Source organism: Micromesistius poutassou (assembly GCF_964030765.1).
Source record: "Micromesistius poutassou genome assembly, chromosome: 22".
In the NCBI taxonomy this organism is placed as follows: Eukaryota; Metazoa; Chordata; class Actinopteri; order Gadiformes; family Gadidae; genus Micromesistius; species Micromesistius poutassou.
The window spans coordinates 9,172,255-9,187,254 of NC_140292.1; the positions used below are offsets into that span (position 1 = coordinate 9,172,255).

At 43.9% G+C, this 15,000-nt stretch overlaps 1 protein-coding gene across 1 annotated transcript in view; it reads left to right on the plus strand.

Moving 5' to 3' along the window:
* Positions 1 to 12,401: 12,401 nt before the first annotated feature.
* Positions 12,402 to 15,000, plus strand: part of lhx6a (LIM homeobox 6a) — a gene marked incomplete at its 3' end in the record, with an annotated part of 12,800 nt that continues 10,201 nt past the window's right edge. The window contains exons 1-3 of the mRNA XM_084486247.1: positions 12,402 to 12,521; positions 13,614 to 13,688; positions 14,004 to 14,186. Of these exons, the coding sequence (XP_084342373.1) occupies positions 12,444 to 12,521; positions 13,614 to 13,688; positions 14,004 to 14,186 (336 nt within the window). The 5' untranslated portion in view covers positions 12,402 to 12,443. The remainder of the gene's footprint in view (positions 12,522 to 13,613; positions 13,689 to 14,003; positions 14,187 to 15,000) is intronic.

The window sequence follows — 15,000 nt, forward strand, 5'->3', positions numbered from 1 at the left end:
TACTGGGGTCTTTCTCAGGTCTGTCATTCGACTCGATGATTCTTGTTAAGTTATATTTTAAATAAATACATTTAAATATAATTAATTTCATTAAACTATTTCACTCTTTTTGTTTGATTTCTTGTTCACAGTTTACAGCAGGGTGTTTGGTATGGTTGGCTTGATAGCAGTTTTCTAAGGAATTCACTTTTGTTTTTCTCTTCCTTTCTCAAAAAATAAATGAAATATGACCAATCAACTTTTGGTTTTGCATCACTCTTGTGAGCCCTCAGATGACTTCAATCACAAGCTGATTCAGAGGTGCCTGAGCTCTGTGGTTATGTTGTGGTGATGTTATGTTACTTGGATGTGATGTTATGATGAGGGTGGAGGCAAACTGCGTCCACAGAGAGAATTAGCTCACAGTTTTGATGCACAAAATGAAAGTGAAAGAAACGTATCCACACACTACTGTGGTGTGAATACAAGAGGTGGACGACTGCTTGGCGCCACATTTTAAAAGGGCTTCTTGTATGTGATATTCACAGTTAGTTTGCATGTCTGCACTAAGACACAAATCTGTGTCTCAGTGAATATTTGCCAATTATTAAACAAAAGCCACGTCCTTGTGATTGAGACTCCTTGAAGATACTTCATTTGAATGTATTGCTTTCCAATAACAACAACCAGTGAGGTGACATTGTCTTGTGAACTCCCTCTTGTGAACAATTGTATGTCAGTGGATTTGTAGGAAACTCCAGAGGTTGCAACATTCACCTCTCAACCTTAACCCGACGTACAGAGATAGCGCCTCAATATAAGCTTGACCGTAATCAGAAGTGTCAGGCCTTGCCACTTATAATCCCAATGACACACTGGCATGAAACATTTACAGGGAGATGCACCCTCGATCCCAATCTATTTGGCACAACTCACCATCGCTGAGCTGAGGCCTGACCCTGCTCTCTGACCCTGCTCTCTGACCTCCATGTAGCACACTGTGTTCTGTGCGGATGAGTCTCCCATAACTGACTCGTGATCCGACCTCAAATTTGACGAGTTAGATAGAACACGTCCGTGTGTAAACAGAGTGAGAGTCTTGTTGTGTACAACAGTATACGCTCACCTCCCGGCTCACGCGGCACCCTGGTCGTCAGCGCTACGTCCCCCCCCCCCCCCCCCCCCCCCCCAGAGCAAACAACCTGTGATTGTACCACCAGGGGGTTTTTCCCAGTCATCGTAAAAAAGGTTGAGTTTATGACTTTGACGTGCTTGCACGATTTCCCCGACGTAACTTCAAATGGGTCCCGGAAAAAACATAGGATGGTTGAGTTATGGCGGGGGTCTTCCGTGTGTCCCTGGTGGTCCCTCACGTTGGCAGCATCACGGCCGCGCCCACAGCCACCTGCTGGGGGACGCAGCAGGAGTGCCGCCCAGCGGGGGGGGGCTTCCTCCGTGGACCCTTTCATGTTTTATGGGCCTTGTTTTCAATGCGTCACGACCTTTGAAGGTGTGTGCGAGTTGGTATTATTGTTATTAATGTTTTTGTTATTGATGATATAATTGTGTTTGTGCAGTAGTTGTAGGGCTGTGTGGCTGGTGTTGCTATTGTTATTATTATTGTTAATAATATGTTATTATTGTTATTATTATTATCATGATCATATATATTTATAATGATAATAATAATAATATAGTATAAATCCTTATCATCATAATCAGAGTAATAATATAATTATTACTATTGTATTTATATGAGATGATATCATATTGTGCATCAAGGATTGCCATTAGAATTATGCGGTAGCTGGTGGTTGTTTGATGATGATGATGATAATCATTGTTATCATCAATATTTTTATGTTTATTATGATCTTTTTTCTTGAAAATATCATATTGTACATAGTATTAAAGCCTCACACATTGTAATCGGTGTGTTGTTTGTGTGTGTGTGTGGGGGGGGGGGGGGGGGGGGGGGGTGAGAGCGAGAGGGGAGTGTGAGAGAGAGAGAGAGAGAGAGAGAGAGAGGCAGAGTGTGGGAGAGAGAGGGGGGTGGAGTGCAGTTCCTCTGTTTTATTCCCTCATTGTCCTGCTACTGTATCCTCTGCATTGTCTCAATAAGAGATTTACTGTCTGCCTGCCCGCTGCTAAAAAGGTGTCAGGGAAAAGAGGCTGGCATTCTCATTAGACACACACACACACACACACACGCACACACGCACACACGCACACACGCACACACACACGCACACACGCACACACGCGCACACACACACACACACACACACACACACACACACACACACACACACACACACACACACACACACATGCACACAAACACACACACATATACACATACACAAATACACCCATGCACACTCAAACAAATGCATACACACACGCTCACGCACAGACACACACACACACACACACACACACACACACACACACACAGCTTAGCGTTATGGAGCTGGTCCATTTCCCTGCTCGCCCATAGAGATATAAACGGGCTGTGATGTAAATCACATCGGAATGTGATGTCACGTCTGCATCAACAATGCTAGTTAGCGAGCTAGCTTACAGGCTTTAAAAGGCGATTCCAAGACAACAACGTTGGCAGCGTTTCTGTCGCTCGGCTTTGAAGTAAATCCTGTAATTGAAACAAAATTCTTTTTCATTTTATTTTTCATTGTCTTTTATTCCATCTGTTTTCTCAAGCCTGCTCTAGTGTTTTTGAACATGTGTTGGAGGTTTGGCTCACATTGAAGGTTTAATGCTCTGGTAGTCCCAGCCCGCGAGCGACAGCGTGTTTTGTTCAGTCGCACACTAGATGTAAAAACGTAACTGACATTATCCTACCATGTGTTCCTGTGGTCACCATGGACTGAGATTAATTTATAAAACATTTCTGCTCAAAACAAAAAAAAAACGTGAAAACGTCAACAAAAAAAAACAATACCAAATCACACAATGCATATAAAAAGACTTGTTTTTAGTTTATCAGCTCAGACAGGGGTGATGCGGTCTTTAAGTCATGAGTTCCCTCAATTAGCTCCTTAAAACAATAGAATCCTCGTCATATGTTGATGTATCTGTTGATATCATTTGGATGTTGAGCATATTGATAAATATTGGTGGTTTATTCCTGCAACTCTAAAACAATGTATTCCCTCCTGTCATATGTTGATATTGATATAAATTGTATATCTATATTGAATATATCGTTTTATATTGGTGGATTAGTCTTGAGTTCCCTCCCTAAGCTCTAAAACAATATGTTCTCTCCTCTCTCATGTTATTCAACCAACATGGGGTGTGTAGTCTATTAACCACCTGTGGTGTGCGCTACGTTACGACGTTACAGTGGCCCGTGGTGGTTATGTAGTGATAAACATCTAGATGTTCACGGCTAGTGTCTTCAGTAGGATGTGAAGCCTTCCTCTGAAGGATTATACAGGAAGTGTGTATTCATCACACATGCGAGTGCCTGCACTCACACACATACACATACACATGTACGCACACAGGCACACACAATTATTCCGTCATTATCAGGTATTTGCCACATAAATACATTAGCTAACAATTCTCTGACCTTTTCATGTTCTAATTTCTCTACTTTAATCAATCCCTCTTTCTTCCATTTCTCTTCCTCTCTCCCCCTCTCCCTTTCCCTCTCTCTCTCTCTCCCTTTCCCCCTCTCTCTCTCTCCCTCTCTCTCCCTCTCTTCCTCTCTCTCCCCCTCTCCCTCTCTCTCTCTCTCTCTCTCTCTCTCCCTCTCCCTCTCTCTCTCTCTCTCTCTCTCTCTCTCCCTCTCTTCCTCTCTCTCTCTCTCTCTCTCCCTCTCTTCCTCTCTCTCCCTCTCTAACATACTCATTCTTCCATGGATCTCCATTATGGTCAACCAGCAGTGTAATACATCATTAACTATTGTTGCCTCTGCTTTTCCTCCATTGTGTAGCCTAATGATTTAATGACACAGAGCGGTCATCAAGGCAGATTTATGATTAGAATTGTAAAAAAGCACTTGCTGTGTGTGTGTGTGTGTGTGTGTGTGTGTGTGTGTGTGTGTGTGTGTGTTTCTGAGTGTTAAATAGAAAGTGCTTTATTTTAATTGTAATAATGCCCTTGGGTTCATGTGTGTGTGTGTGTGTGTGTGTGTGGCTTGGTGTTAGCATGGAAACCCTACCGTGTTAAGAAAGAGTGTTTTTTGTTACAATTGGCTCAAGAAAAGGTGAGATTAAATTCCTCGTCCTCAAGCCTGCATCTCTCACATTGTGTCCCCAACCTTTTTTGTGAGTTTTGGAAGTAGATTCTTGAGAGGAAATATAGTTTTTCCTGTTTGGTTAACTATAAATTGAGCGTATGTGTGTGTGTGTGTGTGTGTGTGTGTGTGTGTGTGTGTGTGTGTGTGTGTGTGTGTGTGTGTGCAGAATACAAAGGTGCCCCTATGCATTATATATTTTCAATCTACATAATTATTTTAATAATATTTAATAGGTCAAGGTTTTTCTTAAGCTATAGCAGTCAAATTGTGCTTCATTACATTTGACTGAAACTTTCTCTCTCTCTCTGTCGTTGATTTAGTGAGAAGAGTCGGATCCCAACTCCAGTCTTATAACAATAGACAGCTACCCTGCTGGTGGAGGTGGGGGACATCCTGTATAGAGAACACACACATACACACACACACACACACACACACACACGCACACACACGCACACACGCACGCACACACACACACACACACACACACACACACACACACACACACACACACACACACACACGCACACACACACGTACACACACGCACACACACACACACACGCACACACACACACACACACACACACACACACACAAGTAAGCATGTCCGTAGTAGGGCCAAGTCAAGGCTAAAGCCACTGCCTTTCAGACAACATGCTGTGAGTTGGGTGTGCTCGCGGACCATTCTAACTGGTTCCAGCCTGTCCTGCTGCAGCCAAACTTTACCTTCAAACATTCAATCCTGTGTTTTTTCTTTTTATAGCCCAGCCAATCCGCTGCGAGGTTGTAACAGCCTCTGACTACCGTGGCTAGGGCATTCGTTCAGCCAATTTGTTAGCATAGAGTTACCACTCGGATTGATTGGGTTTCTGTTTGAGGAGTTTTGAAACTTGTCTGTTTGAATACTGATTAAGTTTTCCTTTATTTGGTTTGATTATTTGATTATAATCAATCATTTGTTTAAGGAATACTGGGCCGGTTTTCCAAGATGAACAGCACTTTCAGAATCCTTTTTAATGTTAAATGCTCCCATTGTTAAATTGATTTAAATGTAATTGCATATGCAACTTATATTTATTGTGTTACAAAATGTTACAAACAGACAAACATGTATTCATAAGACACCAATAATAAACATAAATATACAGGCTTCTTTTTCAGACTTCACCATCATCAGCAGCAGCAGCATCATCATCATCATCATCATCATAATCATGATTATCATGATCATCTTCGGGCTCAGTGTTGACCCAGTCGGTGGGTTCAGAAATATTGTGGGAAGAGACAACCAATCACAGAGCTGAACAGGACACCTTGGACATGTCGATGGAGTGTGTGGGTCACATGACCCATCCGCTCTGTCTTTGTTCCAACGGAACAAGAGAACTACGACATTCGTCAGATGTTATAATATGAACTGGACTTTTACCAAGTCTTCAAGTATTACAATTCATACTAGAGTACATTCATGTTGTATAGGCTGGAGTTGTATTGCTATTTCAGTTTGCTTTTTCTTTTCACATTTCCTTTATTTTCCAAATGTTCCTATTTTATATTTAATGCTCAAACGTTGTGCTTTCTATTTGACTTAATGTACCTCATTTGTTTCCCATTCCTCTTAAGACCAAGCAGTTCCACTACTGTCCCCCATTGTGGTTCTAACTCCATTATCACCAATAGGGTCAAGCCATGTTTTCATAACACTGTTTATATAAAAGCACTAATGCTCTAAGTCTGCTTCTAGGGCTGCAGATTATTTGTGGAAATCCAGTGATTCTGATTATTACCATGATGATCCGCTGTGTCCACATTCAGTCTCCACAAAGCTTCCACAATAAAAGCCTTGCTCGGGCTGGCCTACATCTTGATGTTATTACGGAGATTTGAGACGGACTAGATCCTGTTTACAAAACACTGATTGAACTGTTCTTCCAAGTACCCCCAAACACATCATCTCAAGCAGTCAGAACTCCTACATGCATCGGATTATATTAAATACTTAGCGATATGTTTTTAGTTGATGCATTTTGCTTTTAAATTTCATATTAAATTATGTACTTTGGAAAATATCTAATTATAATTGTAGTGACGACACTTTACCCCTCTGAGTCTTTCATTATCCTCAAGCCTCTTCCTCACCACAATAACACGACTTCTTAAATCACGAACACTAGTTCTACAAGCTTAACGTCAAGCCCAAATGCCTGGGTTCCCTTCACAGTTAACGTCACATTTTATAATGACAATTGACAATTGACATTGCACAAAAACAAACATTTATTTGATTATCGATGATATGCATGCTCAAGAGTTTGTTGGGATGGTTTGGAGGCAGAGAGTCAATATAAGTAAACAGATGGACTGGCTTGCAATTACCTATTCTGAGTATTGATTATTTAATAATATTACATATAATACAATTATAATTATATTTCTGGTTCAACATTTAGCCACGGTTCTCATACTTTGGAGTTTTTTAAAGAATCAACTTTTAGGGTAAATTTTTCCCTGAATTTGTGATATCGCACCTTATAAACATTATCACTCTAAAGACTCAAAGTACTCAAATGTATAAAAGCAGGTAAGAATTACCTTGTTTTGTTTGCTTTGGATTATTTTCAAGTAAAACAAATATCTCTCTATACATATCTCTAAAATATCCTTTTAAAATATGTGGGAGGTGCACATGTAATGAATCCATATGATATACTAATCATAACAGTCATATTGGTCCTGCTGGCAGTGGACTTGCGTTCCTCTCAGGCCTCGGGGGAAAGGTGGAAGGGAAGGGTCTGTGTAGTTCCACAAGGGTCATTGTTTTCAGAACTATTCCTGGCAATGTACATGCTATTCCTGAAGTGATTTATAGGCCTCATATGCCTGTATGTATATGTAATGCATTTACAGTATTGTTTTAAGGACACGTATTACAGCGGCAACATGTCCGGGAGGGGCAGCACAGTCGGAGCTGGATCAGAGACTGACGTGACCTTCTGTGAGGACGGGGTAGGCATGTACACCAGATGCTCTGAGGTAACATGGGCGCATGAGGGGGGAATAGCCCTTACCTTCCATAACCACTGATGAGCGTAAACGTGCAACTCGCCGTTCGGTTTGAGCCGGAACATTCGCAGACCGCGTCCAGAATCCCTGCTTTTTTATTTGGCTTAGCTTGACTGTCAAAGAGTCAACAGGGAGACCAACTATTAACCAGAAAACGTGCGGTTTCGCTCTGTGGGCTGAAGCTGCACAATAAAACTTCAAATGCAATCCTCGTCAGGTGGTCGGCGGTTTCTAAGATTCATGGAGCTCTTCTTCTCTCCTTCTGTGTCTTTGTTCTACGCCTGTTTGTCTTGTTGGCTTCGTCTGTTGTGATGTGAACGTCGTCCATTTCCAGCTCCCGCTTCATCTTGTGTCTTGTATGTTTTTTTTCTCCGTTATTGTGTGAGCAGTCTTGAATAAATACATGTTTTTGATGTCTGTTCATCTTTATCATCATCAGGGTGGATAGCTCCCACAGCCAGTCTGACCACGTCAGGGGTTCCTGTGGAGAGCAGACCTCCAAGCTAGGAACCATCCATTAGTGGTGCGCTGCAGATTATGCACACACACACACACACACACACACACACACACACACACACACACACACAGGCACAATCTAGACCTGTGTGTGTGTGTGTGTGTGTGTGTGTGTGTGTGCGGTAAGCTGTATTATCCAGCCCGGCTGCTAACTGCACTCAGACTGTAAACTTCCACACCTCGCTCACTCCGTTCAGCCAGGAGGGCAGAGGAGGAAAAGAGTGAAATATAAACACTAGATTTCCCTTCCTTCTGATGTCACCGGTCACTCTGCTCCTCCCCTCCCTCAGGCGCTGTCTCTCCTGGTAGTTCTCTGGTTACTCTCTCTCACTCCTACTCACTCTCACTCCTACTCACTCTCTCTGTCCTACTCACTCTCTAAGTCCTTCTCACTCTCTCAGTCCTTCTCACTCTCTCAGTCCTACTAACTCCTACTCACTCTCACTCCTACTCACTCTCTCTGTCCTACTCACTCTCTAAGTCCTACTCACTCTCTCAGTCCTACTCACTCTCTCACTCCTACTCACTCCTACTCACTCTCTCACTCCTACTCACTCTCTAAGTCCTACTCACTCTCTCAGTCCTACTCACTCTCTCTACTACTCACTCTCTCTACTACTCACTCTCTAAGTCCTACTCACTCTCTCAGTCCTACTCACTCTCTCTACTACTCACTCTCTCTGTCCTACTCACTCTCTGTCCTGCTCATTCTCTTACTCCTACTCACTCTCTGTCCTACTCACTCTCTCACTCCTACACAATCCCTTTAAATCGGGTGCTGTCAATCCCTAACTCCCCCATCTCTCTCTCTCTCTCTCCCTCTCTCTCCCTCCCTCTCCCTCTCCCTCTTTCTCTCTCCCTCTCTCTCTCTCTCTCTCTCTCTCTCCCTCTCCCTCTCCCTCTCTCTCTCTCTCTCTCTCCCTCTCCCACTCTCTCTCTCTCCCTCTCCCTCTCTCTCTCTCTCTCTCTCTCTCTCTCTCCCTCTCTCTCCCTCTCTCTCTCTCTCCCTCTCTCTCTCTCTCTCTCTCTCTCCCTCTCTCTCTCTCTCTCTCTCTCTCTCTCTCTCTCTCTCCAGGTCTTCATGTATTCATGTGTCCCTCTGTCCTCCTCTGGGGCTCCAGGGAGGCGTCTCCTCATCTGCCACCGCTATGAACCCATGTGCTCCTTCATCCCGCCCAGCTCTACACTCCACTACTACACCCTACTTCCTCACACTCTGACTCACACCCAAACCCTCGTCCCGTCCATCTAGGGGAAGACGTGTTGATTAAGTATTGACTTCCATAGATGACTTGGTTTCCTCTCTCCATACTGCGGTTTGTTACGTCCCTACTTCTCCGCGCCCCGGTGTTTACGTATTGGTCGTGGCTCTGTCTGTCTGTCCGGGACCCGGACCCTGAGCCAGATTGGGGGGTAAACCTCTCCCTCTGGAGCCCCCCCCCCCCCAGGGGACCTCTGCTCAATCACAACACCGCCATCACAACCCTGGAACTTCTGCTGCTTCAGACACGCACCGCTTCTCATACCTCAACCCCCCCCCCCCCCTCCCCCATGGAGAGCCGGAATGAGGATTCAAACAAAACATGTTTTTATTTTAAGTGTGTTATGAATAAAATAAGTAATGGACATATTGGCTGTGCTGGGTAAAAACATCAAATAATGCACAAATTGTGCACAATTACACTGAAAATGTTTTTATTGATTCCAATGTTTTTTCTTGGAACTAAAACACAGTTATTCAAGTATTTTATATCTAGTTTGCTGAGGATAGGCGTGCGTGTGTGTGTGTGTGTACATATGAGTGTGTGTGTGTGTGTGTGTGGGTGAGGAGAGAGAGAGAGTTTTTGATAGCCTTTTGGTGTATGGAATCAATTTGTGGTCTGTAATTTTGATGCTATAACTTATGTTGTAATGTATTGTTAAGAGCCACAGGATTCGTAGGAATAGTTAAAGTATTTCATCACATCTTTTTTACCTTCAATTATAGAATAACTGATAGTAGGCTATTGAGCAGTGAATCGAGTACAAAATTGTGACAGGTTATTTTTTATTTTAAAAAGAATGAAATACAATGTTTTCATCAATATTGTTACTCATCAACAAACGGAAAATTGTTCATGTGTCCTAAATAAAAAAAATGTAGCCTAACACATAAATAAAAGTTTCGCAATGCGTCGAATAGGCCTAATCTCGGAGTGGATTTAAGCCGTCCCTCTCTAGCCGCATATTGTAGTTATGTTAACACAGATTCACTTTTTTTTATATTGATAATGAATCAATATATTCTGCTCACGAATTGAGCAGAATCCAACGGACGTGATTCCGTTTACAGGTGCACTGCACGTCGACCTGTAGGCTTACAGCCTGTGTTATATTCAGTAACAACAGGAAACACAACACGACGAGGTTTAGGACGGAGATACATATTGCTTTCCAACAACAAAATAGGTTTACATTACTGAACCGAATTCACAGTGTTAAAACGACATCTGCAGAACAAATAAAGAAAGATGATTCATTCAGATTGTTTTGTGGTTGTATGCCACCGTGTAAAACGAACGTCGACATATATTATTTTCATCGGAGGAGAGAAATCATAGAGCACGACCAACAAACAAGACATACGACGAAAGGTAGCCTATTCTGCATCGAGTGAATAAGAAGAGACGTGCAGCGGGCCTACGTGAGGCTGTGCCTCATTGGGAGGGGCCTGTGTGTTGACCGGTCCCCTAATAACTATAGGAGGCCTCAGATCCACTAGGAACCTATTTAACAACACACATATAATTATAGATGGAGTACGACTCATTTTTTTGAAGGACTACATTTAACAGTTTTTTTTTTTTTTTTTCATTTTCTAACAAACAAACAAACAATTGATGCGTGTTAGCAGCAGTGTGTGCCTGCATTAGTGATCATGCGCTGATGATTTGTGTTGGTTGTGATTTGTTCTAACAGATCGTCCCAGTGTAGGCATATGGTTGGACTATAATTCTGAATAGCATTGGCATTTTGTAATCATTTAATAAGAGTGTGTCGGCTTAAAATAATAATAGGCCTAGGAGACCTCATTTAAATAACTTTTGTGATTTTTTTTTAAATATAGGTATTATGAAGAACATATGTTTTGCTAAACAAACTGAACATTTATCATATAGGCCTAGACGTATTTGACGAATCTGTTTTTATGCTGTTATTATTCACAGCGGGAAGCACAGCCTCAGATTCTAAAAATCATATATACACAAAGTAATATAATGGTTATTATAACGCAGGAGATAGCATACGTGTGGTGTATAGGGTGGTTTTATGTCTCCAGCCGGCCTGTGTGAATTCATTCTCGTAATCAGGAGCGGTAGAGAGACGCAGGACTGATGCGTCTCAGTGCTGGAGCGCGTCTCTCCTCAGGCGGAACATCTGAACTCCCTGCAGGACGACATTCAGTTTAATCCATATCAAATGATCAAATGATTATTATTCGCAGCGCATAATTACAGGGCCCAAACTTTCCAACTCCGAATATAAGAAGGGTCCATCGATACGCATACTAAATCAGTAATGGAATTATTTATTTAATTTGAACCCACCGCCTAATTGCCATAAACCTAACGTCAATAAACTAAATGTAGCCTATAATATAACAATTTAGAGTGGGCTTTTATATTAATAGATGCCAGGAGACTTGCCATTGAATAATTGTAGTTATAAGCAATAGTAGCCAACGTATCAAACATAAATAAAAATAAACATGTTAAAAAGTAGTGAGACATTAACAGAAACAGGCCTAGATTGTTGATATCACAACACAAACAGTATAGGACTCCTTATAACAACGTAATGCATGCACATTGTCTTCCGTAATGTTCTACTTGTGTCTGTTTATTCTAGGCTGAACAAAAGCGTTACAAAAATAAATAACAATAACAAAAAAAACGATTAAACGTTCAATTAAAACGAAGACCTAGAAACTCCTCGAAACCATGAGCTCATTCTGCCCCTCCCTCGTTTCTTCCCTAAACCTCTATTTGTATAGATTGTGTTATTATACAATCTATGCAAACATCACCGCATGCAAGCCTCGGTTCGTTCCCCCGGCTGAGCTGTCTCTGTCTCTGCAGCCTCGCCATCTCTCCTGCACCTCTCCCGTCTGGAGTCCAACCTGCCAACCCCTCAGCCTGATCCACTTCCTGTAGTCAGCGACTCCGTCCCAAAAGTAGGGAGCGGGAGAGAGCGAGAGGGGGGAGAGGGAGGGATAGAGAGAGAGAGAGAGAGAGAGAGAGAGAGAGAGAGAGAGAGAGAGAGAGAGAGAGAGAGAGAGAGAGAGAGAGAGGGGTAGAGTTTTCCCTGTTCTAAATAAGTCACTCTGCGAAGCAACTCCGCGTAACTTCGTCGTCTGACAGCTTTCTGCGAAACAGAGCACAGCCTTCTGCAGGGGAGCAGCGTCACGGAGGACCGCGTTAGAACCAGAGCGTGTAGTTCACCAGCGGGACGTACACGGAGCGGATGATACGAGTGTTTTCAAGCCCCTCGCTCCTGCGTGAGAGTCGCTCCCCCGTCGCAGCGCCGAGCCCCGGGTCTCTGCAGCGGTCTCTGCTCGTTTAGGGGGTTCATGTACTGGAAAAATGAAGTTTCGTCCCCTCTGTCAGAGGGAAACAAGATTATGTCCGAAGGAATTTCCACTAAACAGGTATGGTTATGCTGTTGTTTTCGTGTAGGCTATACGACCGATTATACGGCACACGACCCAACTTTACAAGGCGTGAGTGTGTATTCCACATGGGCCATGTCATTGGGCAGATGGATAATATTTTGTAAAATTAAATTCGATGCATATATAATGAAGACCGTATGTTAATTGTGTCTGCCATACGTTCAGCGGTGTATCCCATAGTAACCTACTTCTTAGAGGCTATTTGTACTTCCCTGGACCTGCAGCGTCCCGTATAAAGGCCTCTGTTGTGTTTTGGTGTCGACCCTACAGTTTAGACCGACGCGTGTGAGTGTGTGTGTGTGTGTGTGTGTGTGTGTGTGTGTGTGTGTGTGTTGTTTGCGTGTGTGTGTGTGTGTGTGTGTGTGTGTGTGTGTGTGTGTGTGTGTGTGTGTGTGTGTGTGTGTGTGTGTGTGTGTGCGCGCGGGCCTGTGCATGTGTGTGTATGTGTGCGTGTGTCCGGGGGTGGGTGTGTGTGGGTGTGAGTGTGTTTTGTCCTCAAGTGATGCAGTAAGAACCGAGCAGCGCTCGCGGACTGAGATCAGCTGCGCGCGCCGGCCGCCGAGGCACGCGCCTCTCCTTTATGAGGAGCGGCATTCGGTCCGGAGCCTCTCGAGCGGCGCCCATTCACAGGAAGAATTAGATTTTAATTACAGCGATTACAAAATCAAATTTGCAATTCTTTGGGTGACCCGTCGCGTTCCCCTGATTGACAGTTGAAATTGACACTTCAGGCCCCGTTTTTTCTACACATCCTTTCAAGCTATTTGTAATTGCAGGTATTTTTTTCCTGCTTCCACTGTCGTGTCCTGGATTGCGCGGAAAAAGCAATTCTGCTAAGAGGCCAACGGGTTAAGGGCGGGAGAATCAATCCCAACCCAAATAGCTTCATTAAAAAGTGGCTTTTGTTGCCTAGCCCCCCCCCCTAACAAACACCATTTATCCCGCGGGGAGGCTGATGCCGCTTTATATAAGAGGAGCTGTGTGCAAATGTCTCCCGTGGACGGTTCAGGTGAAGATAAGGCTGGCGAGGTGATGAAGACTTGTTGTTTGCTGGCCCTTCTCTTGTAGCTGATGTCCGGCCGGCAGCAGAGCGCGCCGGGAGCCCCCGTGCGCTGCGTGGAGACCAAACACACCATCCTGATGGTGAGACGCTACCTTTGTATCTTCTGCTGCAGCAACATCTGGACGTCTCATTGGATGAGGACAGGGTTTCAACGTTTTGCATGCGCAACGTGCAAAGAAAGTGCATCCCGTCGACATGTTCGTTTTTTTAATTTAAATGTTTATTCTTTTTTTGAATTATAGTATTTTACCCTTTTAAGATTACAGCCCATGTGGGCGAATACAAAATATAAATATATACATCGCGCCGTCCATATATTTTAAAAGCTCATAGGCCTACTTGAAAACAAATACTTGAATCGTGGGACAAAACAATGTGTGTGTCCCTCCTCGCAGTCTCATTCGGACGGAGAGTCCCAGCGGTCCGCCCTGGAGCGGGAGGACGGGTCCTCGCCCAGCCCCGCGTCCACCCCGTCGGGCTGCTCGCCCACCTCCACCGCCGGCTCGGAGCAGTCGGCCGGGAAGAACAACACGTGTGCGAGCTGCGGCCTGGAGATTGTGGATAGATACTTACTCAAGGTGCGGACGACACACACACACACACACACACACACACACACACACACACACACACACACACACACGCACGCACGCACACACATACGCGCGCGCGCACACACACACACACACACACACACACGCGCGCGCACACACGCACGCACACACACACACACACACACACACACACACACACACACACACACACACACGCGCGCGCAGAAACACGCACACACACAAACACACATGTTGTTAAGTAATACGGCAGCGTTTGCATAGAAAGATTAAGAAAAAATAAACTGGAACGCGTGGAATTGCCGACACTCTAATAGGCTGCATGCCATTAGGCCTGGAAAACAACAATATGTATTTATACACACACACACACACACACACACACACACACACACACACACACACACACACACACACACACACACACACACAGTTCCACCGGTCAGTTTTGGAAAACCGTGCAAAGGGCATTATTTTAAAGGAGCAGTTGCTAAGCAAAATGATCGGAAGCATGCAGTGCATTGCAAACACGGACGGGACGTTCTGGTTCCACTGTCAGAACGCACGACGCTGTCCTGCGGTGCTGCAAGTCACAACACTCGCTTAGGGTTTCGTGTGTCGCTCATGGGGAAGTTTGTGAAAGTTGTAAGCCTGTTCATTGGCTGTTTGACTGGTGGTTCGGTATCTGTACACAAGGCCCTTACCCTGTGTACAGATGCGGCAGCTTTCATTTCAGCTGACCAAAGAACAAAGCTTTATTTGAACATGTTTTCTAATTATTGTGAATTCATTATTATCCAATCAAGAAAGTATTTCTTAA